This window comes from Manis pentadactyla, chromosome 7 (genome assembly GCF_030020395.1).
Source record: "Manis pentadactyla isolate mManPen7 chromosome 7, mManPen7.hap1, whole genome shotgun sequence".
Taxonomy (NCBI): domain Eukaryota; kingdom Metazoa; phylum Chordata; class Mammalia; order Pholidota; family Manidae; genus Manis; species Manis pentadactyla.
The window spans coordinates 147,785,572-147,812,113 of record NC_080025.1 but is presented as its reverse complement, the minus strand read 5'-3'; the positions used below and the strand labels follow the sequence as shown (position 1 = coordinate 147,812,113).

Below are 26,542 nucleotides of genomic sequence, written 5' to 3'. Positions count from 1 at the left end.
CAGTTCAGTGCTGGCTCTGACTCTGTGGAGTTAGTGCGGACCCCATGGGTTAAAGGCTCAGTCCCACAAGACTGGTCCCCCCGCCCCCACTTCAGAGGTTCCCATCACCCCCTCTGGTTCAGTGACTGGCTGGAGCAGCTCACGGAAGTCTGGCATCAGTTCACTTAGCAGATGACCAGTTTATTACAAAGGGATGCAACTCAGGAATAGCCAGAGGGAAGAGGTGCTTGGGGCAGGGGGAGTAGGGAAGGGACATGGGCTCTACACCCTGTCTGTGTGTGTCACCCTCCCAGCACCTCCACTCTTTTCCAACCTGGAAGCACCTCTGAACACCTTCAGTTAGGGTTTTTTTTATAGAGGCTTCATTACCTAGACCTGACTGATTAAATGATTGGCAGTTAGTGATTAGCTCAATCTCCAGCTCCCTCCCCTCCCCAGAGGTCAGGAGGGTAGGCCTGCAGTTCTAATCATCCCACTGGCCACCCTTATGGACCTGCCAAAAGTCACCTAATTGACGTGAGCTCAGGGGTGGTTGGAAGGTGCTTGTTACAAATTACAAAAGACACATTTATTGTTCCTGTCACTTAGGAAATTCCTAGGGTTTTAGGAGCTCTGTGCCAGTTAAGGAAAGGAAGACCAAACATATATTTCTTACTATAAATCACAGGTTAATGTAATTCCTAGAAATGAAGGTCCTGGATCAAAGATAATGGACATTACCAAACTCTTTGCAGAAAGACTCCATCAAAATACGCTCCCTGATGGCACGTAAAGGTATGTCCCTCCAGCAGTGCTGGCTCTTGCCTGTCGTCCACAGCAGAGCTAACCTGACAGACACATTTCTCTTTGCACTTTTAATAACTAGTGGGAGGAACATTTTTGTAATTTTAGCTTCTTACAAATATAAAATACAGATAGCTTTGTGAATTACCATTGAACACAGTAGCCCATTTTCTTGGTGCTCTGTCTCAGCCTTACTGTTTATAAACCCTCTTATGGATATTAAATCCTGGTCCTTTCTGATATGCTGCTGATCTGTGTTCTTTTAAACGTGTCCACATTGTTTTTTGCTGTATGGAAATTTTACATATTGAAGTGGTCAAATTTGCAATATCCTTTAACTTTGTTGGTGTCATCCTTAGGCCTTCTGTACTCCAGGATTTTAAAATACATTTACCCACTTTTGAGATGCAGCTCACATGCCGTGAAGCTCACTCCCTCAGCCTGCACGTTGGGCATTGGCATCCTCACGGTGTCGCACACCCACCACCATCTAACCCAGATCTCCAGCCCAGCCGCGGGTATGGCTCGACTTACTTCCTCACCAGTCATCACCTTACTGGGGCTTGATCCGGAAGAAACGGGTGAGATCATGGGTGTGTGGAGACCTACTTGCCACACAGTGGCCGTGTGCACCGCGCAGCATGACTGCAGTTCCATTTGAGTGGTGTTCTGGCCCCTGGGTGGGGTCTGACCAGGGGACTCAGCAGACGTCTCGCTGGGACCTCCGGAAGGTGACTTCAAGGGCAGATCCACCAGGAGAGGCACCTTCTACTCCACTGTTTGTCCTGCCGTACCGTGGTTGTGACAGGACGTGATGGCTGGGCCTCTAAGGGCCACTTGGGACCATGAACTTTCCTTGAGGGCCGACAGCTGACAGAGCTCCGTACGCCCTGCCTACCCTCCTGGGGCTTCTGAGGACACAGCAGCGGCTCCTGCATTCAGGCCACTGCGGTCAGGTCTGACAAGTGCCCTGAACACAGTGCAGCCAGTCCTGATCCAGCTTCACTGTTTGCTCCGGTGACAGGCCAGTGGTGGCAATGCTGTATGTTAAACAACATGCGTGATGGTAGTGTCTTTTCATGAGCTAAATGTCTGTAAAAGTCAAGTCTTTCTAAATTTTATATCCCAAACCTCCAGTTAATGTTACTCATAAACTGATTTTGAAGACTAGTCTCTCCTCTGTTCATGTACCAAACACTAACCTTGCGTTTTGAATTATGAGTAGATAAACTTATTCTTGATTACATGGGGCTCCTGTCAGTGACTCATTCTTCCCTATCTGGACATTTCCAGGTAATATGGTAGCTTTTTCTTTTATATACACTTGGCTTATAGTTTGGAAGATGCATTCTTTTAGATCAGTATTCATGTTGGCAAAGAAAATTCATATTCACAAAACATCCCAGAGACAGTTGACAAAATTTAGGTAAAGCCTGTTGATTAGTTAACAGTATTGGGTCAAATGTTGATTTCTGGTTTTGGGAATTCTACTAGGCAGTTACCATGAGGGAGAGGCAGGTGACATGGGAACTTTTTTTGCAATTTTTTTGTACATCTAATTGTTTCAAAATCCTGGATACATGGTATAACAAAGGTTTATGCTGTAAAATACTTCTATTCAGTTCAGAAACACTTAACTAAAAAATTTAACTCATCTCCAAGGTGCCCTCAAGGATGGAAGCCACGTGCTTGACAGGGATGGAGCAGAAAGATGTGCATGGTCCTGCGGTATGGGTGTCTGTGGCCCCTGACCTGCCTGCGGTGGCCCTCCAAATGTGGTCTGACCAGGCTGAGTCCTAGCGGAGGCGGTCAGACAGCTGCAAGAGGGCAGCACTTCTCCCCGCCACCCAGGACAGGCCCGACCTCGTTAGGAGGCACTCTCTCCTTCCTGCGTACCGGCTGTTTCTCCGACCCACTGCGGAGTGTGCTTCCGTATGTGAGCCTGAGGATCTCACCGTGTTTCAGTACAACTAATGGAGAATCTGTCAGAGATGGTGTAATTTTTTTATCTTGGGTCTTCTCACTCTCTGGGCAGAAATTTAATACTAGTCCTGATTATTAGGGGTATACAGAACTTTACCCCTTCACACTACCATGAGAACCAAGGATAAAGTTCTTTAAAATTCTCATTGTAGATGTTAGATGTATATTCTCACACTCCCTGTGGAAAGCATGAGGTCAGCATTTGATGGGTTCAGGACACACGACCCCAACATATGGCACCTGACATACTGAATATTTTAAGCTGAAGGAGTTAGAAACGGCTGAAGCAGAAAGGTCTTGCTGACCTCCTCCCAGACTCACCCTTGTCCCCTGAAACAGGCCATGCACCCTGTTGTGCGAGGTGGCCCCCTATGCCCAGAGGAAAGGAGCGCCCTTCTCCCAAAGCCCCGACAGCAGGCCGAGCTCAGGCCTCCCGAGTTCCCTGTGCGTTACCCCACGCCCCTCCGCCTCACGCGCCCGCTGACCTCCCACTCTTCATGAGACCCGCCTGAACGCTCAGGCCTGTTTCTTTGGGTCTTCATTTCTTTCTGAAGGCTGCCGGGTGATGTAAAACTTAACTGCATAAATTGGGGTGCTTTTTTCCTGTTAATCTGCTTTTGTCACCTTAATTTTCAGACCTAGCCAGGGACCCTCAAGGAAAACTTCCCTCCTCTGTGCATTCTTCTAATACGGTTAATGGAGTTTTATGACCTGATCTAAAATAGCTCCCAACAGACAACTGCTCTTGCTACCTAACTGTTGGCTCTGCGACAATTACTAAGGCAGGAGCTTCCCGATTTTCAATAGTGATCATGCCCGACAAGTTACTATGGTAAGTGGTCATAGAAGTCGATATTAAGGAGTATTTGCTCAAAGCCACTTATTCTCTGGGTGCTTTACCAGATATCACCGTGGTAAAGTACGCATCTATCTAAAAGAAAACTTATTCAAACCCACACTATTTTGTTCCTGTTGTAAGGAGCTGATCTTTAGGGCCGAGTCTATGTAATGCATAGATGGCAAACGAGTGATGTAAGAGCTGGGCTCATCTCACAAATGCATTGTTTTGCCAGTTCAACATTTTAAGAAGTGAGTCAATATTAGTGAATCACAAAAGTTCCACGATACCATAGCTGTGTGTTAAGTGTGGTCCCTGTATCTATAAGTTTGTTTTCTGTTTGTTTTTGTTTACATTCTATGTATAAGAGAGATGATATGTTATTTGGCTTTCTCTGTATGGCTGATTAATTAGCACGGTGCCTTCAGGGTCCATCCACATTGTCCCAAATGGCAGAATTGCCTTTTTTTTTTTTTTTTTGCTAATTTGCTTCAGGTATTTTTATTCATTATTTATTTATTTATTTTATTAAGGTATTTCTGGCATACACTCTTATGAAGGCTTCACATGAAAAACATTGTGGTTACTACATTCACCCATATTATCGAGTACCCCCCATATCCCGTTGCAGTCACTGTCCATCAGTGCACTAAGATGCCACAGAGTCACTGCTTGTCTTCTCTGTGCTACACTGTCTTCCCCATGATCCCCCCCCACACCATGTATACTAAACATAATACCCCTCAATCCCCTTCTCTCTCCCTCCCCACCCGCCCTCCCACACCCCTCCCCTTTGGTAACCATTAGTCCCTTCTTGGAGTCTGTGATTCTGCTGCTGTTCTGTCCCTTCAGTGTTCCTTTGTTGTTATAATCCACAAATGAGGGAAATCATTTGGTACTTGTCTTTCTCCGCCTGGCTTATTTCACCGAGCATAATACCCTCTAGCTCCAACCAAGTTGTTGCAAATGGTAAGGATTTGCTTTCTTCTTATGGCTGAATAGTATTCCATTGTGTATATGTATCACATCTTCTTTGTCCATTCATCTACTGACAGATATTTAGGTTGCTTCCATATCTTGGCTATTGTAAATAGTGCTGTGATAAACATAAGGGTGCATGTATCTCTTCGAATCTGAGATTTTGTTTCCTTTGGGTAAATTCTGAGGAGTGGAATTACTGGGTCAAATGGTATTTTTATTTTTAGTTTTTTAAGGAACCTCCATATTGCATTCCACAATGGTTGAACTAGTTTACATCCCCACCAGCAGTGTAGGAGGGTTCCCCTTTCTCCACATCCTCGCCAGCATTTGTTGTTCCTTGTCTTTTCAATGTTGGCGATGCTAAGAGGTATGAGGTGATATCTCACGGTGGTTCTAATTTACATTTTCCTGATAATTAGCGACGTGGAGCACCTTTGCATGTGCCTGTTGGCCATCTGAATTTCTTATGGCAGAGGTGTCTGTTCAGATCCTCCACCCATTTTTAAATCGGGTTACTTGCTTTTTGGGTGTTAAGGTGTGTGAGTTCCTTGTATATTTTGGATGTTAACCCCTTCTCAGATATGTCATTTACAAATATATTCTCCCATATTGTAGGATGCCTTTTTGTTCTGCTGATGGTGTCCTTTGCTGTATAGAAGCTTTTTAGTTTGATGTAGTCCCATTTGTTCATTTTTGTTTGTTTCCCTTGCCCGAGGAGATACGTTCAGGAAAAAGTTGCTTATGTTTATATTCAGGAGATTTTTGCCTATGTTTTCTTCTAAGAGTTTTATGGTTACATGGCTTACATTCAGGTCTTTGATCCATTTTGAGTTTACTTTTGTTTATGGGGTTAGACAATAATCCAGTTTCATTCTCTTACGTGTAGCTTTCCAGTTTTGCCAACACCAGTTGTTGAAGAGGCTGTCAATTCCCTGTTGTATATCTGTGGCTCCTTTGTTGTATATTATTTGACCATATATGTTTGGGTTTATATCTGGGCTCTCTATTCTGTTCCACTGATCTATGGGTCTGTTCTTGGGCCAGTACCAAACTGTCTTGATTAGTGTGGCTTTGCATTAGAGCTTGACATTGTGGAGCCTAATCCCCCAAGCTTTATTCTTCTCAGGATTGCTTTGGCTGTTTGGGGTCTTCTGTGGTTCCATATGAATTTTAGAAGTATTTGTTCTAGTTGGTTGAAGAATGCCGTCAGTATTCTGATAGGGATTTCATTGAATCTGTAGATTGCTTTAGGCAGGATGGCCATTTTGACAATGTTAATTCTTCCTATCCATGAACATGGGATGTATTTCCATTTATTGGTGTCTTCTTTATCTCACGAGTGTCTTGTAGTTTTCAGGTTATAGGTCTTTCACTTCCTTGGTTAGGTTTATTCCCAGGTATTTTATTCTTTTTGATGCAATTGTGAATGGAATTGTTTTCCTGATTTCTCTTTCTGGTAGCTCATCATTAGTATATAGAAATGCAACAGATTTCTGTGTATTGACTTTGTGTCCTGCAACTTTGCTGAATTCAGCTATTCCAGTAATTTTGGGGTGGATTTTCTAGGGTTTTTTATGTATAATAGCATGTCATCTGCAAACAGTGACAGTTTAACTTCTTCCTTACCAATCTGGATGTCTTTTATTTCTTTGTGTTGTCTGTTTCCCATAGCCAGGAACTCCAATACTATGTTGAGTAAAAGTGGGGAGAGTTGGCATCCTTGTCTTGTTCCCAATCTTAAAGAAAAAGCTTTCAGCTTCTCGCTGTTAAGTATTATGTTGGCTGTAGGTTTGTCATATATGGCCTTTATTATGTTGAGGTACTTGCCCTCTATACCCATTTTGTTGAGAGTTTTTATCATGAATGGATGTTGAATTTTGTCAAATGCTTTTTCAGCATCTATGGAGATGATCATGTGGTTTTTGTCATTTTTGTTGATGTGGTGGATGATGTTGATGGATTTTCAGATATTGTACCATCCTTACATCCCTGGAATAAATCCTACTTGATCATGATGGATGATCTTTTTGATGTATTTTTGAATTCGGTTTGCTAATATTTTGTTGAGTATTTTTGCATCCATGTTCATCAGGGATATTGGTCTGTAATTTTCTTTTTTTGTGGTGTCTTTGCCTGGTTTTGGTATTAGAGTGATGCTGGCCTCCTAGAATGAGTTTGGAAGTATTCCCTCTTCTTCTGCTTTTTGGAAAACTTCAATGAGGGGATTTGTATTAGGTCTTCACTAAATGTTTGGTGAAATTCAGCAGTGAAGCCATCTAGTCTAGGTGTTTTGTTCTTAGGTAGTTTTTTTGATTACCAACTAAATTTTGTTGCTGATAATTGGTCTGTTCAGATTTTCTGTTTGTTTCTGGTCAGCCTTGAAATGTTGTATTTTTCTAGAAAGTTATCCATTTCTTCTAGGTTATCCAGTTTGTTAGCATATAATTTTTCATAGTATTCTCTCATAATTCTTTGTATTTCTGTGGCATCCATAGTGATTTTTCCTTTCTCGTTTCTGATTCTGTTTATGTGTGTAGACTCTCTATTTTTCTTTATTAAGTCTGGCTAGGGTTTTATCTATTTTGTTAATTTTCTTGAAGAATCAGCTCCTGCTTCCATTGATTCTTTCTATTGTTTTATTCTTCTTGATTTTATTTATTTCTGCTCAAATCTTCATTATGTCCCTCCTACTGACTTTGAACCTCATTTGTTCTTTTTCTAGTTTCATTAATTGTAAGTTTAGGCTGGTCATATGGGATTGTTCTTCTTTCCTGAGGTAGACTTGTATTGCAGTATCCTTCTCTCTTAGCACAGCCTTTGCTGCATCCCACAGATTTTGGAGTATTGAATTATTGTTGTCATTTGTCTCCATATAGTGCTTGATCTCTGTTTTTATTTGGTCATTGGTCCGTTGATTACTTAGGAGCATGTTGTTAAACCTCCATGTGTTTGTGGGCTTTTTTGTTTGCTTTGCATAATTTATTTCTCATTTCATACTTCTGTGGTCCTAGAATCTGGCAGGTACAATTTCAATCTTTTTGAATTTACTGAAGCTCTTTTTTGTGGCCTCATATGTGGTCTATTCTGGAAAATGTTCCATGTGCACTTGAGAAGAATGTATATCCTGCTGCTTTTGGGTGGAGTGGTCTGTAGATGTCTGTTTGGTCCATCTGTTCTAATGTGTTGTTCAGTGCCTCTGTCTCCTTACTTATCTTCTGTCTGGTTTATCTGTCCTTAGGAGTGAATGATATGTTGAAGTCTCCTCAAATGAAAGCATTGCATTCTGTTTCCTCCTTTAATTCTGTTAATGTTTGTTTCACAAATGTATGTGTTCCTGTGTTGGGTGCATAAATATTTATAATGGTTATATGCTCTTGTGGGACTGACCCCTTTATCATTATGGAGTGTCCTTTTTTGTCTCTTGTTACTTTCTTTGTTTTGAAGTCTATTTTGTGTGATACAAGTGCTGCAACTTCTGCTTTTTTCTCTGTATTAGTTGCATGAAATATCTTTTTCCATCCCTTCACTTTTAGTCTGTGTATGTCTTTGAGTTTAAAGTGAGGCTCTTGTAGGCAGGATATAGATGTTTTTTTATCCATTCAGTGACTCTATGTCTTTTGATTGGTGCATTCAGTCCATTTATATTTAGGGTGATTATCAATAGGTATTTACACTTTAGATTTGTTGTCAAAGGTAAGTTCTTTACTCTCTAACAGTCTAACTTAACTCACTTGGTACGCTAGTACAAACACAATCTAAAAGTTTTTTTTCTCCTTCCTCATCCATTCTTTGTATATTAAGTATCATATTCTGTACTCTTTGTCCCTTGATTGACTTTGGTGGTAGTTGATTTAATTTTGCATTTGCTTAGTAATTAATTGGCCTACCTTTCTTTACTGTGATTTTATTTTCTCTGGTGACAGCTATTTAGCCTTAGGAACACTTCCATCTATAGTAATCCCTCAAAAATACATTGTAGAGATGGTTTATGGGAGGTAAATTCTTTCAAGTTTTGCTTATTTGGAAATTGTTTAATCCCTCCTTCAAATTTAAATGATAATCTTGCTGTGTAGAGCATTTTTGGTTCAACACCCTTCTGCTTCATTGCATTAAATACATAATGCCACTCCCTTCTGGCCTGTAAGATTTCTGCTGTGAAGTCTGATGATAGCCTGATGGGTTTTCCTTTATATGTGATCTTTTTTCTCTCTGGCTGCTTTTAATACTCTGTCCGTATCTTTGGTCTTTGCCATTTTAATTATTATGTACTTGGTGTTGTCTTCCTTGGATCCCTTGTGTTAGGAGATCTGTGCACCTCCAAGGCCTGCCTGAGAGACTTTCTCCTTCCCCGGATTGGGGAAGTTTTCAGCAATTATTTCCTAAAGACACTTTCTATCTCCTTTTCTCTCTCTTCTTCTTCTGGTACCCCTGTAATGCAAATATTGTTTCATTTGGATTGGTCACACAGTTTTGTCAATATTCTTTCATTCCTAGAGATCCTTTTTTCTCTCTGTGCCTCAGCTTCTTTATGGTCCTGTTCTCTAATTTCTATTTAATTTACCATCTCCTCTACTTCATCTAATATGCTTTTAAATCCCTCCATTGTATGTTTCATTTCAGATACTGTATTTTTCAAAGTTTGTATCTCATTCTTAAATTCTTCCCTGAAGTCTTGAATAATTTTCTGTAGCTCTGTGAGCATGTTTATGATTTTTATTTTGAAATCTCCTTCAAGAAGATTGGTGATTTCAATTTCTCTTGGCCCTCTTTCCGGTGTTTGTGGGATTTTGGTTTGAACTGGGTTCCTTCAACATTTTATATTTGTATGTGGCGCCCTCTAGTGCCCAGAAGCTCTACTGTCTGGAACTGCTCAGCCCCTGGAGCAATGGTGGTGGTCCCAGGCAATCGGCACTGGTGCCTGCCAGGAGGAAAGAGCTCTTTCTTGCTTCCCACATGCTGGGCCTGGCTCCACTGCCAGGGCCAGTGGGCTGAGCACACAGGGAAGAGCCTCTATGCTATGCACTTGTAGCCACTGTCTGGCTGATATGGCGCAATGGCAGGGGAAGGTGGTGGTTATGCCAGCCAGTGCTGGCCCAGAGAAAGGAGAGGCACGCTGTATACCATGGTGGGGGGCCTTGTAGCTGCATTGTCAGCCGGGGGATGGAGTGCCTGAAGCTCCTGAAAGTTCCCAGCCCGAAAGTTGTCCCCTTGTCCTTTCTCCTGAGTAGCATGCTCTGTGCAATTGTCACCCTTTTAGCAGCCCTCATGCTGTTAGGAATTGTCTAGACTGCCTGTCTGCCTTTTTTCCCAGAGCAGCCAGTTGTGGTTACCTGTTACACACAAGTGGCTGGAGTCTCAGTCTCTCCAAGTATTTTGCCTGTCAGTTTTCCAGCCCCACTATTCTCCAGAGCACCATGCAATGTAGGTTCGTGCTCCCAGTGCAGATCTCCAGGGCTGGGTGTTCAGCAGCCCTAATCCTCCAACCCCTCCGTGCTCCGTTTCTCTTCCTCCTGCCATTGAACTGGTGTGGGGTAATGGCTTGGGTCTTGCCAGATCCTGGCTTTGGTACTTTACCCTTCTTCATAAGGTCTGCTCTGTTCCCCAGGTATAAGCAGTGTGCCACAGCCTTCTTTTGTGTTCTTTCAGGATTAGTTGTACTTGCTTATATTTTCATATTTTATGTGGTTTTGGGAGGAGGTTTCTGTCTCACCTCTCACACCGCCATCTTTAAGCCCCCTCCACCAGAATTGCTTTTTTTATGGTGAACAATAATCCATTCTGTGTGTGTGTGTGTGACATATTTTTTATCCACTCATTTGTTGAGGACACTTAGTTTCCATGTCTAGGCTATTATAAATAGTGCTGCAATGAACATGGGGGTGCAGATATCTTTTCGAGATACAGATTTCATTTTCTTCAGATAAATATGTGGAAGTGGAATTGCTGGATCATATGGTAATTGTTTTAATTTTTTGAGGAACCTCTGTGCTGTTTTCTGCAGTGGCTACACATTCCCACCCACAGTGCAGGTGCCTCCCTTTTCTCTACATTCTTGCCAAGTCTTGTATTTCGCCTTTTGGTGTTAGCCATTCTAACTGGTGTGGGGTGACCGTGGCCTCTCACTGTGGTTCTCATGTGCCTTTCCCTGATGACGAGCTGTGGAGCGTCTTTCCCTGTGCCTGTTGGCCATCTGTGTGTCCTCTTTGGAAAGATGTTTACTTAGGTCCTCTGCCCAATTTTTAATTGGAGATATCTGTATTTTGCTACTGAATCATATGCGTTCTGTATGTATTTTGCGTATTAACCCCTTGGATATATAATTTGCAAATATTTTCTCCTATTTTGTAGATGCCTTTTCATTTTGTTGATGGTGTCATTTGCTGTTCAGCAGCTTTTTAATTTGATGTTGTCCCACTTGTTTTTCTTTTGTTGCCTTTGCTTTCAGTGTCAAACAAAAAAATAACCATCAAGACCTGCATCAAGGAACTAACCCCTGTGCATTCTTCTAGGAGTTTTATGGTTTCAAACCGGACGTTAAACTCTTTAATCCATTTTGATTGGATTTTTGTGTGCAAGATGTGCAAATACATAAGAGGTACAGAGATGTAAAATAGGGGTCCAGTCCCATTCTTTTGCATGTGACTGTCCAGTCTTCCCAGCATCATTTATTGAAGAGATTGTCCTTCCCCCACTGTATGTTCTTAGCTCCTCTGTCATAACTCAATATACCATATATGCATGGGTTTATTTCTGGGCTCTGTAATTTGGCCCATTGATCTGTGTGTCTGTGTTTGTGCCAGTACAATATTGTTGCCAGTGTCAAAAGATTAAGTGTCTTTCCAGTGAGAGCTATAACTTGCAAAATTAAAAAATCTGGCAATGTTTAAGTCCACATTTTGGAATTATAGCAATCACCAACTGCCTTCATCATGAACCTGTTTCCTGCTTGGCCGCAGAAGGCATTTGAGTTTGCCACTAGAATAAGAGCAGATCCTTGTGTTATTTATTAACTAAATTTTTAATGGGAATTCTGGTTGGTGCTCCTGGTGGCTCATCTCAGAGAATAGTTAAGGTGGCCTTACAGCTTTCCCAACGGGATGTCTGTTCTATATCCCGCTGTCCATTACGGTGGGATAATACGCATACAGATCATCTTGGGTGGAGGAAGCATGCATTTCTGATACTTACTACAGAGTAAATTTTAAACTTACCGTGAAGCAGTATTTATCAAAAAAGCAATAGGAATGATCTTCCGTTTCCTCAAGTGAACTCAAGCATGACTTGAAGAGCGCGCAGTCATTGCACCCTCACAGGGGTTTCAGGCAAAGGTCCTCCGGACACGCCAGAGGCCTGCACAGAAACGGCTGCCGTCGGCCTTGGTGTCGGCTCACCAGCCTGTACCGAGGACCGGTTTGCAAAATCTGCACTGTGAGACCGCTGCATCTTTGCAGGGACACCTCAGCAAGTGCCATGTACTGGGTCATGCGGAAGCCTTCTCACAGGAAGGGTGTCTGATTGATGTTAGGTTTGTGAGATGGGGGAACTGGGTGGGCGGTGGGGTCTGGACTCTGTGGCTCAGGAGCAGCCCAGGGCTTATGCATGAGGTGAGGCAGAGTGGAAGGGGCGGCAGCTGGGCACCCTGTGTGTCCATTTCCTTCTGCACCAGCTTGCTGGGTCCTTTGCCCCATGGTTAGCCGTGGCTGCAGTGATGTGCGCCTGTAGGTGAAGCTTGGTTTTGAACCTCTCTGCCTGGGCTTCCCCGGGGCATTCATTCAGTGGGGACTCAGGGTACAGGAGCCAGGAGCTGGAAGGACCTGGGAAGCTGCAGGCCACCTGCAGTGGATCTCCGAGTGGAGTCTCAGCCCCTTGCCTGCTGCTGCCAGGCTGTGTGGCTCAGGAAGACTGGCTTCTTCGTAAGCCCCTGAGATTCGGGGTCTTACCTGTCACAGCAGCTGGGGTACGAAACCTATACAACTCTACTTGGTAATTTTAGACAATGAAGCTCCCAGGAAGAGAAAACCAGGGTCAAAACACTTCTGATCAAAGCAGTTTCATTGATTTTTTCATGTTTGAGATAAAACAGTATGTGTGGCTCCAAGTCAGTAAGATGTGATTTATTAGTCTCTGACGTTGGGTACCACTAAATATTTTATTTTTCTATTTTGGACTTACATATTCAAAATGCTGAACTATAACAGTAGTTTATCACATAGAAATAAAGCAGTTACTACAAAACAAGTATTAGGAATGAAGTAGCCTTAAGACACTTAAAGGGTGTTGTCAGGCTACCAGCTTGTTTGTCAGATGCTAGCTTTATGTGGGTAACTGTGTGCCTGGGAAGGTGGGGTGCTGTGACCATCCTGGCAGCCCACGTCCTGCCAATCAGAACTGCCTGGAAATAGGCCAACTGATCAGATTACCATCAAAGAAAGGAGCACTTTTACTGTTGTGAGCAATCCCCACTGATGAACCAGAAGCACAGCAAGTCAGTACGTTACAGAAGCTCTGAAACTCGAGTTTTTATCCACTCAGGAATTCGAAATTTTTTTTTACAGTGACTGAAACTGGATAGGTTGTCAGCTTTTAGAAGAGTTAGGTCCCCATGTGTAACTAAGAGTGTGCTTCACTGGAGAACAGATTGCTCTGTAGTACTTAACCCAAATGCCCACATTTCATCCAAACTTAGGGTAAACTACTCATCCCCAAATTATTTTCAAGAATTTTCTTTTGGTAGCGAGAGCGGCAGAGAGGACACGTGTGGAAAGGAGAGCTGTTCCCCGGGGAGAACTCCTCCAGGGCCAACAGACACATGTGGTGAAACGTGTGTGAGCAGGACAGGAGGACTGTCTTCCGGGAAGGCTGGCTGAAGCCCGACCCTGAGGGGGCTCGTTGACCATCACTGCCCCCTGAGAGTGGCGTGAGGCAGATGGAGCATTCGTGGGTCTCCCGGAGCAGAGCCTGCAACACGAGAGGAAGGGAGTGTCACTCAGGTAACTCATTTCATGTGTGAAAGTTAATGAAGGGGCCCCACTGAAGCGGAGCCGTCAAATCTGCCCTCCCCACCCCAGAAGGCCATGCCCAGGACCCCAGTGGAGAATCCTCACCAGGCAGGGTCCTCAAGGACCACTGGGGAAGATGCACGTGGCACCTCCTACCAGGAATCCACCCCTGCCGCTCAGCCAGTGGGGCCCCATCACCCGGGAGCCCCGCTTTTCTCCAGGGGACTTTCTTCCCAACAGGCCCCTCCCAGCCCCCCAGCCCTACTTTGTTGGTTGGACCACCTGTGGCTTCGCCTGCTTGCATGTCCCAACTGCAACTTTCTGCTGTTCCCGAATCACCCACTTTTGCTGGTCAAATAACTGGGTTTTATTTCTAAGGTTAACACATAATACTAAATTTCGTAAACTTTAATGAGAACTATATACAAAGAGACATGGATCTAGTCTAAAAATGAAGTTTCATTCTATGTTAAACTAACACTAATTATATTAATACCATTACTCTTAAGAATTAAGTGGAAGCAGATAGTAACCCACCTATGGTAAGCAATTTTAAAACAAAAATACTTTATAAAATACTGATCATTAATAATATACATTTCCTTATAATTAAGCAATAGAGAATAGTCTTTTTCAGTGGCTCGGTCTAGCGTCTACATATCTTAACTTTTCCTCTTTTTATGATTTTCTGAATAAGACTTTGCTCTGTCGGGTTTTGAGTCACCCTTTCCCCCGTGGTGAGTGGATGTGTGAGGAGGGCAGGTTAGAATTTGCAGGAAAATGCTGGTGGAGGGTAAAGTGTGAGGTGGCCTTTTCCCTCTGCGGTTTTCATCATCCACAAGATGGCAACATCAAAGTGTAATTTCAGAATGAAGGGCCTTTGCACGCACTGGGGGTAGATGACAGAGGCGGAGGGGTCCCCTTCCCCTGTGGGTGCGTGCACAGCCAGGGCTAAAGCCTGGGCCCGGCGGGCCTTCGTGCCCCCAAATCACTGCAGACAACTTCGGGGCCCACCTGGCTCTGGATCTTCCCCCATTCCTCTTCTGTGAGCTCATGGCCACACTTCTCCTCCAGCTGTTGAAGAATTCTTCGGTTTGTGGCCAAGCAGTGGTCGATCTCTGCAAAAAGCTCTTCGATGTCCGTGTTGTATGAGCACAGCATTCGGTGACTGATTTCTGAGAACTGAGGGGGACACCAGAGGGGGCAAATTTATCAGCTGAGTGTGGAAGTGTTGGTGTAGGTTGAAGGGAAGCCCCTTCTTGAGTCCTGACCACCTTTTAAACTAATGTTCCTCAAGCCTCTGCCTTTGCATAATACTTTCTGGGGAAATAATGGCTATTTACTTAATAACTCCATGGCCAGATAATTTATGCAAAAAGCCATGTAAGCCTTGGTGGTGGTTAGCAGGGAATATATTGACATTAGAAGTTGAGAGAAGAAAGCAATGGGAATGTTGCAGAGGCAGTCACAATGTCACCCTGCTCTGGCACCATTTATTCTCATCTGACAGGAGGACCATCGCTAGAAATGCCATTTCCCTAGTGCTTTTGCCAGGCAACTGGTAACAAGAGATGGTTTGGTTCATATTTCTCCCCTTGCCAGCCAGCTTCCTACTCTGGCTGCAGGTTATCATTTTAGTGTGCCTATAAAAAAAGGGAAGAAATGCAAGAGAAAGATTATCACCTTTTAATCTAGTTACTCACTCTGGTTTTTTCTCTGAGCTCCAGAATCATAATTTGAACACCCCCTATTGCTTAACTGTCTTAAAAATCTCTTGATTAAGATGAGGTAATCAGTGGGGACAGGTGTATGCCTCCTTGCTACACAACAGATCTTTAGGGTTTATGAGTCTGTTCTCACTGCTAGCATAAATGGAGGCAACATATTGTATTTATCTGAAACTTTTGTAAAGTTTGTTTGGAAAGTACTGTCCGTAGAGTCTCTAATGAACCTCCCAGTTCTTTCTATAAAAAGTACTCTATTTTTGACATACAAGGATTTAGAAAACACAATGATCTTAAGACAAGTGATTTAACTGGAAATGGTGGTTGGTTGTGATCTGGCCTGCGACCGTCTCCTAAGGGTTACCACCTGGAACTCCCTGACACCTAGACTCCTGCCCTGACACTTGGATCTGTGCTGTGAATTCGCTGATCTCTGATTGTAGGGGAAACCTGCCTAGATAAAGAAGTCACCCGACTCTGTGATTTCCCCACGATGTTCATTTTTGTGCCACTAAGTGGTAGCAGTTGCTAATTGTAAAGCAGGGTAACCTGATACCCTTGTCTCCTCCACTTCTGGACTCCCTTGGGCCTTGTACTCTAATTTGGAAATGTTTACTATGTAATTCTCCTGATCTCTGTAAATTTTAATCTCCAGAATTAGGAATTTTTAACCCTTCTGTATAGACTACTCCATCAAGATGCCATCAGTTCATTTTTAAAAGGTGAAGTCCTCAAATAAAATAGAGATCAAGCAACATATGGAGACAAATGACAACAGTTATTAAAAAATCACAAAATCTGTGGGACACAGCAGAGGCTGTGCTAAGAGGGAAGTGTATTGCAATACAGGCCTACCTCAGGAAAGAAGAACAATCCCATATGAGCAGTCTAAACTCACAATTAACGTAACTAGGAAAAGAAGAACAAATGAGGCCCAAAGTCAGTAGAAGGAGGGACATAATGAAGATTTGAGCAGAAATAAATAAAATCAAGAAGAATAAAACAATAGAATCAATAGAAGCAGAAGCTGGTTCTTTGAGAAAATTAAAAGAGATAAAACCCCAGACACACTTAATCAAGAAAAACACACATAAACAGAATCAGAAATGAGAAAGGAAAAATCACTATGGATGCCATAGAAATACAAAGAATTATGAGAGAATACTATGAAAAATTATATGCTAACAAACTGGATAACCTAGAAGAAATGGATAACTTTCTAGAAAAATACAACCTTCCAAGGCTGACTCAGGAAGAAACAGAAAATCTGAGCAGACCAATTATCAGCAATGAAATTTAGTTGGTAATCAAAAACTACCTAAGAAGAAAACCCTTAGACTAGATAGTTTCACCACTGTATTTTATCAAACATTTAGTGAAGACCTAATACCCATTCCCTTGTTAAAGTTTTCCAAAAAGTAGAAGAAGAGGGAATACTTCCAAACTCATTCTAGGAGGCCAGCATCACTCTAATACCAAAACCAGGCAAAGACACCACAAAAAATGAAATTACAGACCAATACCCCGATGAACATACATGCAAAAATACTCAACAAAATATTAGCAAACCGAATTCAAAAATACATCAAAAAGATCATCCATCATGATCAAGTAGGATTTATTCCAGGGATGTAAGGATGGTACAATATTCAAAAATCCATCAACATCATCCACTACATCAACAAAAAGAAGGACAAAAACCACATGATGATATCCAAAGATGCTGAAAAAGCATTTGACAAAATTCAACATCCATTCATGATAAAAACTCTCTCAACAAAATCGGTATAGAGGGCAAGTACCTCAACATAATAAAGGCCATATATGACAAACCCACAGCCAACACCATACTTAACAGTGAGCTGAAAGCTTTTCCTTTAAGATCAGGAACAAGATAAGGATGCCCACTCTTCCCACTTCTATTCAACATAGTACTGGAGGTCCTAGCCACAGCAATCAGACAACATAAAGAAATAAAAGGCATCCAGATTGGTAAAGAAGAAGTTAAAACTGTCACTGTTTGCAGATGACATGATATTGTATATAAGAAACCTTAAAGAATCCACCCCAAAACTACTAGATCTAAAATCTGAGTTCAGCAAAGTTGCAGGATACAAAATTAATACATAGAAATATGTTGCATTCTTACACACTAATGATGAACTAGCAGAAAGAGAAATCAGGAAAACAATTCCATTCACAATTGCATCAAAAAGAATAAAATACCTAGGAATAAACCTAATGATGGAAGTGAAAGACCAATATATCCTGAAAACTGCAAGATACTCATGAGAGAAATTAAAGAAGACACCAATAAATGGAAATACATCCCATGTTCATGGATAGGAAGAATTAACATTGTCAAAATGGCCATCCTGCCTAAAGCCATCTACAGATTCAATGCAATCCCTATCAAAATAACAACATTCTTCAACGAACTAGAACAGATAGTTCTAAAATTCATATGGAACCACAACAGACCCTGAGTAGCCAAAACAATCCTGAGAAGAATAAAGCTGGGGGATTACGCTCCCCAACTTCAAGCTCTAATGCAAAGCCACAGTAATCAAGACAATTTGGTACTGGCACAGAACAGACCCATAGACCAATGGAACAGAATGGAAAGCCCAGATATAAACCCAAGCATATATGGTCAATTAATACATGATAAAGGAGCCATGGACATACAATGGAGAATTGACAGCATCTTCAACAACTGGTGTTGGCAAAGCTGGAAAGCTACATGTAAGAGAATGAAACTGAATCAGTGTCTAACCCCATAAACAAAAGTAAACTCAAAATGGATCAAAGATCTGAATATAAGTCATGGAACCATAAAACTCTTAGAAGAAAACATAGCCAAAAATCTCCTGAATATAAACATGAGCAACTTTTTCCTGAACATATCTCCTCAGGCAAGGGAAGCAAAACAAAAACGAACAAATGGGACTATATCAAACTAAAAAGCTTCCATACAGCAAAGGACAGCATCAGCAGAACAAAAAGGCATCTTACAATATGGGAGAATATATTTGTAAATGACATATCTGAGAAGGGGTTAACACCCAAAATATATAAAGAACTCACGCCTGTACACCCAAAAAGCAAATAACCCGATTAAAAAATGGGTGGAGGATCTGAACAGATACTTCTGCCAGTAAGAAATTCAGATGGCCAACAGACACAAGAAAAGATGCTCCACATTGCTAATTATCAGGGAAATACAAATTAAAACCACAATAAGATATCACCTTACACCAGTTAGGATGGCCAACATCAAAAAGACAAGGAACAACAAATGCTGGTGAGGATGTGGAGAAAGGGGAACCCTCCTACACTGCTGGTGGGAATGTAAGCTAGTTCAACCATTGTGGAATGCAATATGGAGGTTCCTCAAAAAACTAAAAATAGGAATACCATTTGACCCAGGAATTCTACTCCTCAGAATTTACCCAAAGGGAACAAGATCTCAGATTCAAAAAGACATATGCACCCCTATGTTTATCACAGCACTATTTACAACAGCCAAGATAATGGAAGCAACCTAAGTGTCCATCAGTAACTGAATGGATAAAGAAGAGGTGGTACATATACACAATGGAATACTATTCAGCCATAAGAAACAAATCCTACCATTTGCATCAACATGGATGGAGCTAGAGGGTATTATGCTCAGTGAAATAAGCCAGGTGGAGAAAGACAAGTACTAAATGATTTCCCTCATTTGTGGGTTATAACAATGAAGCAAAACTGAAGGAAGAAAATGGACTCACAGACTGCAAGAAGGGACTAGTGGTTACCAAAGGGGAGGGGTGGAGGAAGATGGGTGGGGAGGGAGGGAGAAGGGGATTGAGGGGTATTATGATTAGAACACATGGTGTGTGTGGGGTCACAGGGAGAACAGTGTAGCACAGAGAAGACAGGTAGTAACTCCATGGCATCTTACTACACTGATGGACAGTGACTGCAATGGGGTGTGGGGCGGGGGACTCGATAATAAGGGTGAATGTTGTAACCACATTGTTTTTCTTGTGAAACCTTCATAGGAGTGTATATCAATGATATGTTAATAAAAAAAAAGGTGAAGTCCTGTAATTATTGGTGTATTAGTAATTCTGCATATCAAACTTTTGTAGGGTTTTTACTAAGGTAGTTATTTTGTTAGTGGTTTTGTGATAGTTGTACAGGTTTTAGATAGTTGGTCCATTTCCTGCAAATCCTGCCTGATTTTTTGGGGGATATACATATGAATGGAAATGCCTAGATTGACAAGAGATACATAGCGAAGGGCCTTGAGTCCAGAAGTCAGTCTCCCTAGAGGGACTGAGGAGGAGGAACATTTTCATGGATTTCATTTACATTGTTGAAGGTCTGGATGATCAGAGGAGGAAAGACATTGGCTGTTACAGAAATGTCACGAGGAAAGCCTGGGAAGAGCTGGGGTGGTGCAGGCCAGGGCAGAGTGGGTGGTTTTATTAAAGAGTTTTGGGGATAGGACTTCATTTGATTTTACTTTTCTCTCCCTTATCTTCTTACAGTGGTGTACGATATGCCTAGGAAAAGTCTCTTTACTATCATTGTCTTTAGGATTTTCTAAAACGTAATACTTCGGAGCTATTTTAGATGGTCACTTTGCAACAGGAACATGAGCCACAGCTGTGATCTTAAAACCTATAGGAGCCACATTTTTTAAAGTTCTTAAGGTGAAATTAATTTTAATATATTTAACCCAACATACCCATAATATTATCAACTCAAAATGGATCATTTAAATAACGTATTAAGAAGACAGTTTAGGTTCTTTTTTCCTGTTAAGGCTCAGGAGTCACATGTGCGTTCACACTTCTAGCACAGTTCAGGGTGACTGGCCCTCTCTCACGAATGGGCAGCCGTGTGTGGCTTGTGGCCCTTCCACCAGGCTCATGAACACGTCGTTGGGAAGAACCAAGTCACTGCAGAGTGGCTGTCGTACCCCAGTAACCAGGGGCTCCTCTGTTAGACCTCTGAAGACTTATATAAACGGAGTGTTGTTTAAAGGGCCCCTTCTGGTCCCCTTGCTCACCCTTCCCCAGGGCAGGGCTGTCCACAGAAGTTGGAGGCTCATGCAGAAGCCGTGACTCTGTTTCCCCCTGTGCTGGGTGTGCTGTGACACAGCTCTTCCCCATGGAACTCGGCCTCGGGGCTGGACACACAAGTCCCTGAGGCCCAGGAGTAGCAGAGCCAGAGGACGGGGCAGACAGAACATCCTGCAGGGTGCATGCTGCCCCTGTGGTGAGATGGAAACTTCTTTTTTCAGTCATTGAAACCCAGGGATATTTGTTCAAGCAACTGAAGTATCCTGATTCAGCGATTTCATCTGTTCATGGAACTGGGCTGGATGAAACGGACTATACCTATTAGAGTCTCGCAGACATTGGATGTGTGACACAGGGAACCTACCTTTTAGGTGGTGTAGGACTTGCCAGATCTCAGATACTCTGGGCTGCTGGACATCTCGGGTGAGTTTCGTTTTTGTTTTTGTTTTCATGTGGAACAACCCGGCAGAGTGGTAGGCTTATGTAAGTCTTGTTTCTCAGAGGGCAGACCTGTGAAGGTGCCCCCAGGGACACGGTGCTCCCTCCTAGTACTCTTCCCTCCTGAAAGAAGACGGATCCAGTGCAGGAGGGGAGTGGTGGCTGTGGTGAGGGGAGCCTTGCTGGCCTTCACCAAGGCAACAAGGGGACGTGGCACGGGCTCACCATGGCCCATTGGGAGGTCTTCCAGTCATTCGTATTTTGGGATTTTATTTACAATTGTTTTTTAGCCATACAAACTGTCCCTGACTGTGATGACCCGACTGAACATTTTCCCACTTAATGATGATACTGAAGCGAGACACATTTAGGAGAAACCATACTTGGACCTTCGAATCTTCATCTTTCCCCTGACTATCAACACGCGGACAAACCCCCTTGTGATGTTGGGCTGCTGCGAGTGTGGGTTCCGTTCAGCCACGTGAGCATGAGGGTCCGCAGCCGCTGTGATGACGACCATTCTGTGTTCCACCTTCAGCACAATCTCTGGGAAATCACGTGAGATGTTCGGCACTCTACTATCAAACAGACTTTGTGTCAGATGATTCTGTCCGATGTAGGTTAACGTAAGTGTTCTGAGCACGGTGGAGGTGGGTTTGGCTGAGCTGTGACATGCCGTAGGCAAGGGGTACCAGCACATCTCCACTTAACGGTATTTTCACCTTCACAATGCATTTATCAGGATGTAACCCCATTGCAAATTAAGCAGGATCTGTACCTGAGGCCTGGAGGAAGATGCTTTTCCATTTATGAGTCGAATCCCACTTGACACCAACTCTAATATGGTCAGGCAGCTGCAACTTAATTTACAGTCTTCAACTGGCAGTGTTTCATAGCGTTTTGATCTTAATTTTATTTGTTCTTCGGCCTTTCAATTATCTGACAATCTCCAAATAAATTATTGAAAGTAGAAGAGTTCCCTGTATTTCATAAGTGGAAGAATTCCTTGGAAATGGGTACAAGTGCCTTCCAGTTAGTGTTTTATGAATTGTTATATAAATTGTGTTTTGTTGAAATGTGAGGTATTTGCATATATCCCTGAAAGGTGAATTACTTTCTTCCTCCAAAACTATGCCTCTGAAGAAAAGGGGTCACATTCTGCTGAGACCTTACAGTGTTTCAGGTTCTGAGGTGTGTTCTCAGGTCGGTTCTGAGCGCCGCCGCACGCCGTCGGAGGCGGCCTGTTCGTGTGGGACCTCCGCAGCCAGTGTGATTGGGGCGCTGCTTCCCAGGGGTGACCCCCCGACCGGCATCACTCTGGAGCTTGAGAAACACAGACTCTCCACCCGGACTGCGGAGTCAGAACCTGTGGTGAGCAGCCACCTGTTTTGGTTCAGTCAGTCACCTGACTGATTGTCGTTCTCGGGGAATCCCGCCCAACTCCAAATGCTGGAGGTTACTGTGAGCTTCCCGAGGTCACTTAAGAGCACAACATGGTAAATGTGGAGGCCACTTACGCATCTGTGCTTTCGTGTGCAATAACAGATACAGTCTTCCTACATTTGTATGCCCAGGATGACTGAGAGAGGTGGGTGCCTTCCTGCAGCGGCAGGTGAAACACCTCAGAGGGAACAGAGCTGAACGCCCCAAACAGCTGTGTGCTAGGGCCTTAGTGGCCCTGTGAGGACGGTCCCATGTCACCTTGCCCCAGGTGTTTCCCTCTGCCTTCAGAAGTTTTGGTGCATGACTTGTTCCCTTTAGTACTGAAAATCTGAGGGACTGAGATGACTTAATAGTGATATTAATTCCAAGGGTCTTCATGTGTCACCTCACTCATCTTTAAGTCTCTCAAGGGCTTGGTACGTTCACTGACCACAGCAGGCGCTTAATAAACAGGCGTTGAAAAAAATGGACTTGTCAGTTTTGCAAATAGCAGTTAATCTGGGAAGAGTGAATTTTAATGCACCATCATTAATTCCAATTGGTGTATTGTAGCGAAATGAGTAAGTGCTTATGATATGTGATAATATGTGAGAATCACAAACCAATTCTGTACTCAAATGTTTGATTTCTGCAGGACATAACCTGGCATAGGAGAGACAAATATTGCTTTAGTAATATTCTACAAATTTTGACATGTATTTTGCTATTAATTCAGTTCAAAATGTTATCTAATTTCCATTATAATTTCTTCTGTGGCCAACAGGTTTTTTAGAACTGTTGATTAATTTCCAAATGTGTGAGAGATTTTCTAGTTATTAGTTTAAAATTAAAAATTTCTACCTTAAATACACTATGGTCAGAGAACATGCTCTGCATTCTAAATTCCTGAAACTCAGTGCATTTTGCGCTCAGTTTTCACAGGGGCTGTCTATTTGTGCTCTGAGAGAACACGTGTGCTCCTGCTGCTGGGTGCCGGGCGCTCATGCCATTCTCTCTCAGGCCTTTGCGTCTGGTATCAATACCTTTTCTGTATTGTTTTCTTGGTAAATACACACACACACTTCATTCTCATGTTTTCATGGTAAGAGTCTCTTCTAAGTAACAAAACCGGATTTTTTTTTCCTGGCTCATTCAGTCTAATCTGTGTGTGACATGCCAGGTAGTAGGTGTCCATCTTTCTCTGCGTCTTCGTGGCCTGTCATTGGTCTTTTATTTCTGCTCTTTTCTTTTTCCACTGGAATTTTCTGTCTTCCTCTTCACTGTTTTGAAGGTCAGAACTCCATTTCTATTCTTCTAGCTGTTACTCTGGAAATGTGTACTTACACATTATTAAGTCTACAGCTGATGAGGATTTGCACCTGCTCACACAAGGCTCTCCGAGCCCTTCAGCCTCTCCTCTCCTGCCTGTTGTCGAGCCTTTGGGCTCCCTCTCTCTCTTACCCCATAGGACACGACTCCTGCTTTGCAGACTTTGAGGCATTTCTGCCATTTCTGTGCTCGTCTCTCCTCACATCCTGGAGTCTGGAAGCATCTTCTCTTTATCAAGACAACCTCTAGACTTCCCTTTAACGAGCACACCTTGAAGCTCTCACCAGGTTTTCATTTGTCTGAAATGGTCTTCCTTTTGCCTCTGTCTGGACTGGAATTTCCATCTGGTTCTGTGGAATCACTGATGTTACCGTTGCCTTGAGGACGGATGTCATGCTGGGTCTCTTGGTTCCCTGCTGTACGTTGTGAGCAGCCAGCAGCTCCCAGTCTTGCTCCTGTGAATGTCACCTCCTCTTTGCCTTGCGTGTCACCTGAAGCTCCACTAGACATGCCTTCTTTTTTGGAAAAACCGTTATTGGGGTTTCTTGTGCTTCTTAAGTCTGTGTTTGTGTCTCCTTGTGATGGAAACTTCTTAGCTTCTGCTTCAGGCTACTGCGTCCATACCGTGTTGTCATTCCTCCGAATTCTGGTTGCTGGATGGAACCCTTCCTGTCCTGCCCCTGGTGTGTCACTTCCCTGTAGCTGCTCACACTGAACGATGGCTCGGAGGGACAGGGAAACAAACACCCGGGTCCCCTCCTCGCAGCAAGCCAAGGATGGAGTGTGTTGGCAGGACCTATAAGTGCCAAGAAGTGAAGTGACAACACAGCCATTTTGTTTAGCATTTCAGCTGTGCCTGGGAGGAAGGAAATACAGGTTATGAGGTAGGAAATGCGAATTGTGTAATTTTGGGGATTCCATGTACAGATTAAATGCTCTTATATTTGCATTTAAAACTGGCATCATGCAGCATAAATCTTATGCTAATTAAACATTTTTTCTTTACTCAAAACAACATTAAATAGCAAACAAAACACCATGACAATATAGGAAGGAGAGGGTGGGAGGCTGACTTATGTTGTAGCACTTGGGTCACTTCCAGCTGGTGTCTGGCTCTCTGCTTGTGCAGCTCCCAGCCTCTCAGCCCAGCACTTGGCCCAGTGCCTGCTGGAGACCGTGTGGGGCTGCCTGCCCAGCCTGCGCCACAATCACTCTGCCTGAACCTTCCCCCAGCTCCGGCTGCAGGGACGCTGGCCCTGCCTGGTGCTCCCCTCCCAGCACTGCTGCAGCCCAGGGCCCAGCCCCCTCGCACGCCTGCTGCCTCTCCCGCCATGCCAGCCCTGTGCTGAACCTCGCTGGCTGCTGTGTCTCTGTCCTGTCCCTTCTGGCTGCCACTTGCGGTACTCTGCAGACAAGACTGGGACTCTGTCCTGGCTGCAGGCTCCTCTGAGTGCCGGTGTCCTCCAGTAACTGTAGGCGCACCCCTTCTCTTTCAGGCCCCACAGGCACCTTGCTTTCCAGGTGAAGCCACCCTCAGTCTCCCTCCCCAGCCTGCCTGGCTGCCCTGCTCTGTAGCTGGCACCAGCTGCTCAGGCCCCCAGCCTAGGAGCCAGCCTGCCTCCCAGCATCCCCACAGTGGCCACAGGGGCTGGGAGGCCACCAGGGATCAGCGCCAGCCTTCGATACCAGGAATGGCCTTGTCGCTGGCCAGCTTCTGATTGGCCCCCACCTTCTGGCACAGGTCTTCCCCAGCTCCGGGTCACACCCCTGCCGCAGCTCCTGCTCAGGACCGTCTCCCCTCTGCCTGGAAAGATGCTCCCCTGACGGCCGTGCCCCCCTCCACTCCTGTGGCGGGGAGGGGGGACTCCCACAGTCTCCACCTGCTTCCAGCCCCTGCCCACTGCCCATCTGCACCTCTTCACATTGTTCTCAGGACACTTAGGACCTGTTCAAAGTCATGCTGTTCTTAATTCTTAAAATAATACTGTAATTTTTTGTCTCTTGCCCACTCTGGGAGGGTGGGATGCACCTGCTGTTTCTAGGGTGGCCCTGGGGCGTGGTGAGGGAAGAAGGACAGGGCTGTCCCCATGCACGGTGTGGAGGCAGCTTGGTGGTGCAGCTCCTCACCTAGAACCAAGACTGGCAGAGTGCAAAACTATGCGTGTCAGCTGCTGGAAGCAAGCCGCAGTGAAATCTAACTTGCACACTTGTATCCACTCAGCATGCCTAACCGAACATCTCTGCAACCCTTGCTAAGAAATCATTATTTCCTTAGTTGAAATTAAAAGCATTTTGCAAATGAGAAAAAAACAAGTCCCTTGATATATAATGGTGACTAAAGGCTGTTAAAGTGCAGTTTATTCAGTCTAAGCTAATTTTAACCTCACTGCTTAGCTTTTACACGGTGAATGACCAACGGGCTTTGACACCGAGGGAACAGGAGCAGGGCAGTCCAGTGGTTCGGGGGCCGCTGAGCTGCCATTCCACGGGCACGGGCCGGCCGGCCGGAGAAGCCGGGCACATGGAGGGCTCCCAGCTCAGCAGGAAGGCAGGAAGGGCAGGAGCGGAATGTGCCCCGGGCCGGGCGGGGGCACAGAGATGCAGCCGGAGCAGCTGGGGGCTCTGACAGTTGCGGAGACTCGGGGTGGCAGGTGCCAGGCAGGAGTGTGCCAGGCTCAGGGCGACAGCGGGGCAGGATGCGCATCTGCCAGTCACCAGAGGCCAGGCCGCCTCCAGCTGTCCTTTGACGTCCACGTCGCCTCCTCTGGGCCCCAGCCTGGCCAGCTCACCTCATCTGGGGGCCTGTGCCAACCTTTCTTCTTGTTGCTTTCCTGTGGGATCGCCCCGGCCAGCCAGGCTCGCTTACTCAGGCCCGTGAACGACTCCTGTTTTTCTGTCTCCATGACCTTTCTACACGAGTGCGTTCTGAGGACCGTGCGTCCTGCGAGCCTGGGCTGCAGTGGGCGCTGG

General features: G+C 44.2%; 2 protein-coding genes across 10 annotated transcripts in view; one reads left to right on the top strand and one right to left on the bottom strand.

Moving 5' to 3' along the window:
• The window catches only part of LMBR1 (limb development membrane protein 1), a 139,024-nt gene extending 136,997 nt beyond the window's left edge, over positions 1–2,027 (top strand). For both annotated transcript variants that reach the window (XM_036899475.2, XM_057504943.1), the window contains 2 exons: positions 668–774; positions 1,143–2,027. The gene's annotated coding sequence lies outside the window, so the exon portion shown is untranslated. The remainder of the gene's footprint in view (positions 1–667; positions 775–1,142) is intronic.
• A 9,772-nt stretch (positions 2,028–11,799) lies between these two features.
• RNF32 (ring finger protein 32) overlaps positions 11,800–26,542 on the bottom strand; it is a 38,201-nt gene continuing 23,458 nt past the window's right edge. For 4 of the 8 annotated variants that reach the window (XM_036899669.2, XM_036899671.2, XM_036899670.2 and 1 more), the window contains exons 8-9: positions 14,599–14,766; positions 12,056–13,543 (exon numbers count right to left, since the gene is read on the bottom strand). In XM_036899669.2, the coding sequence (XP_036755564.2) occupies positions 13,268–13,543; positions 14,599–14,766 (444 nt within the window). In that variant the 3' untranslated portion in view covers positions 12,056–13,267. The other 4 variants (XM_057504939.1, XM_036899668.2, XR_008998592.1 and 1 more) reach the window with 4 other exon arrangements.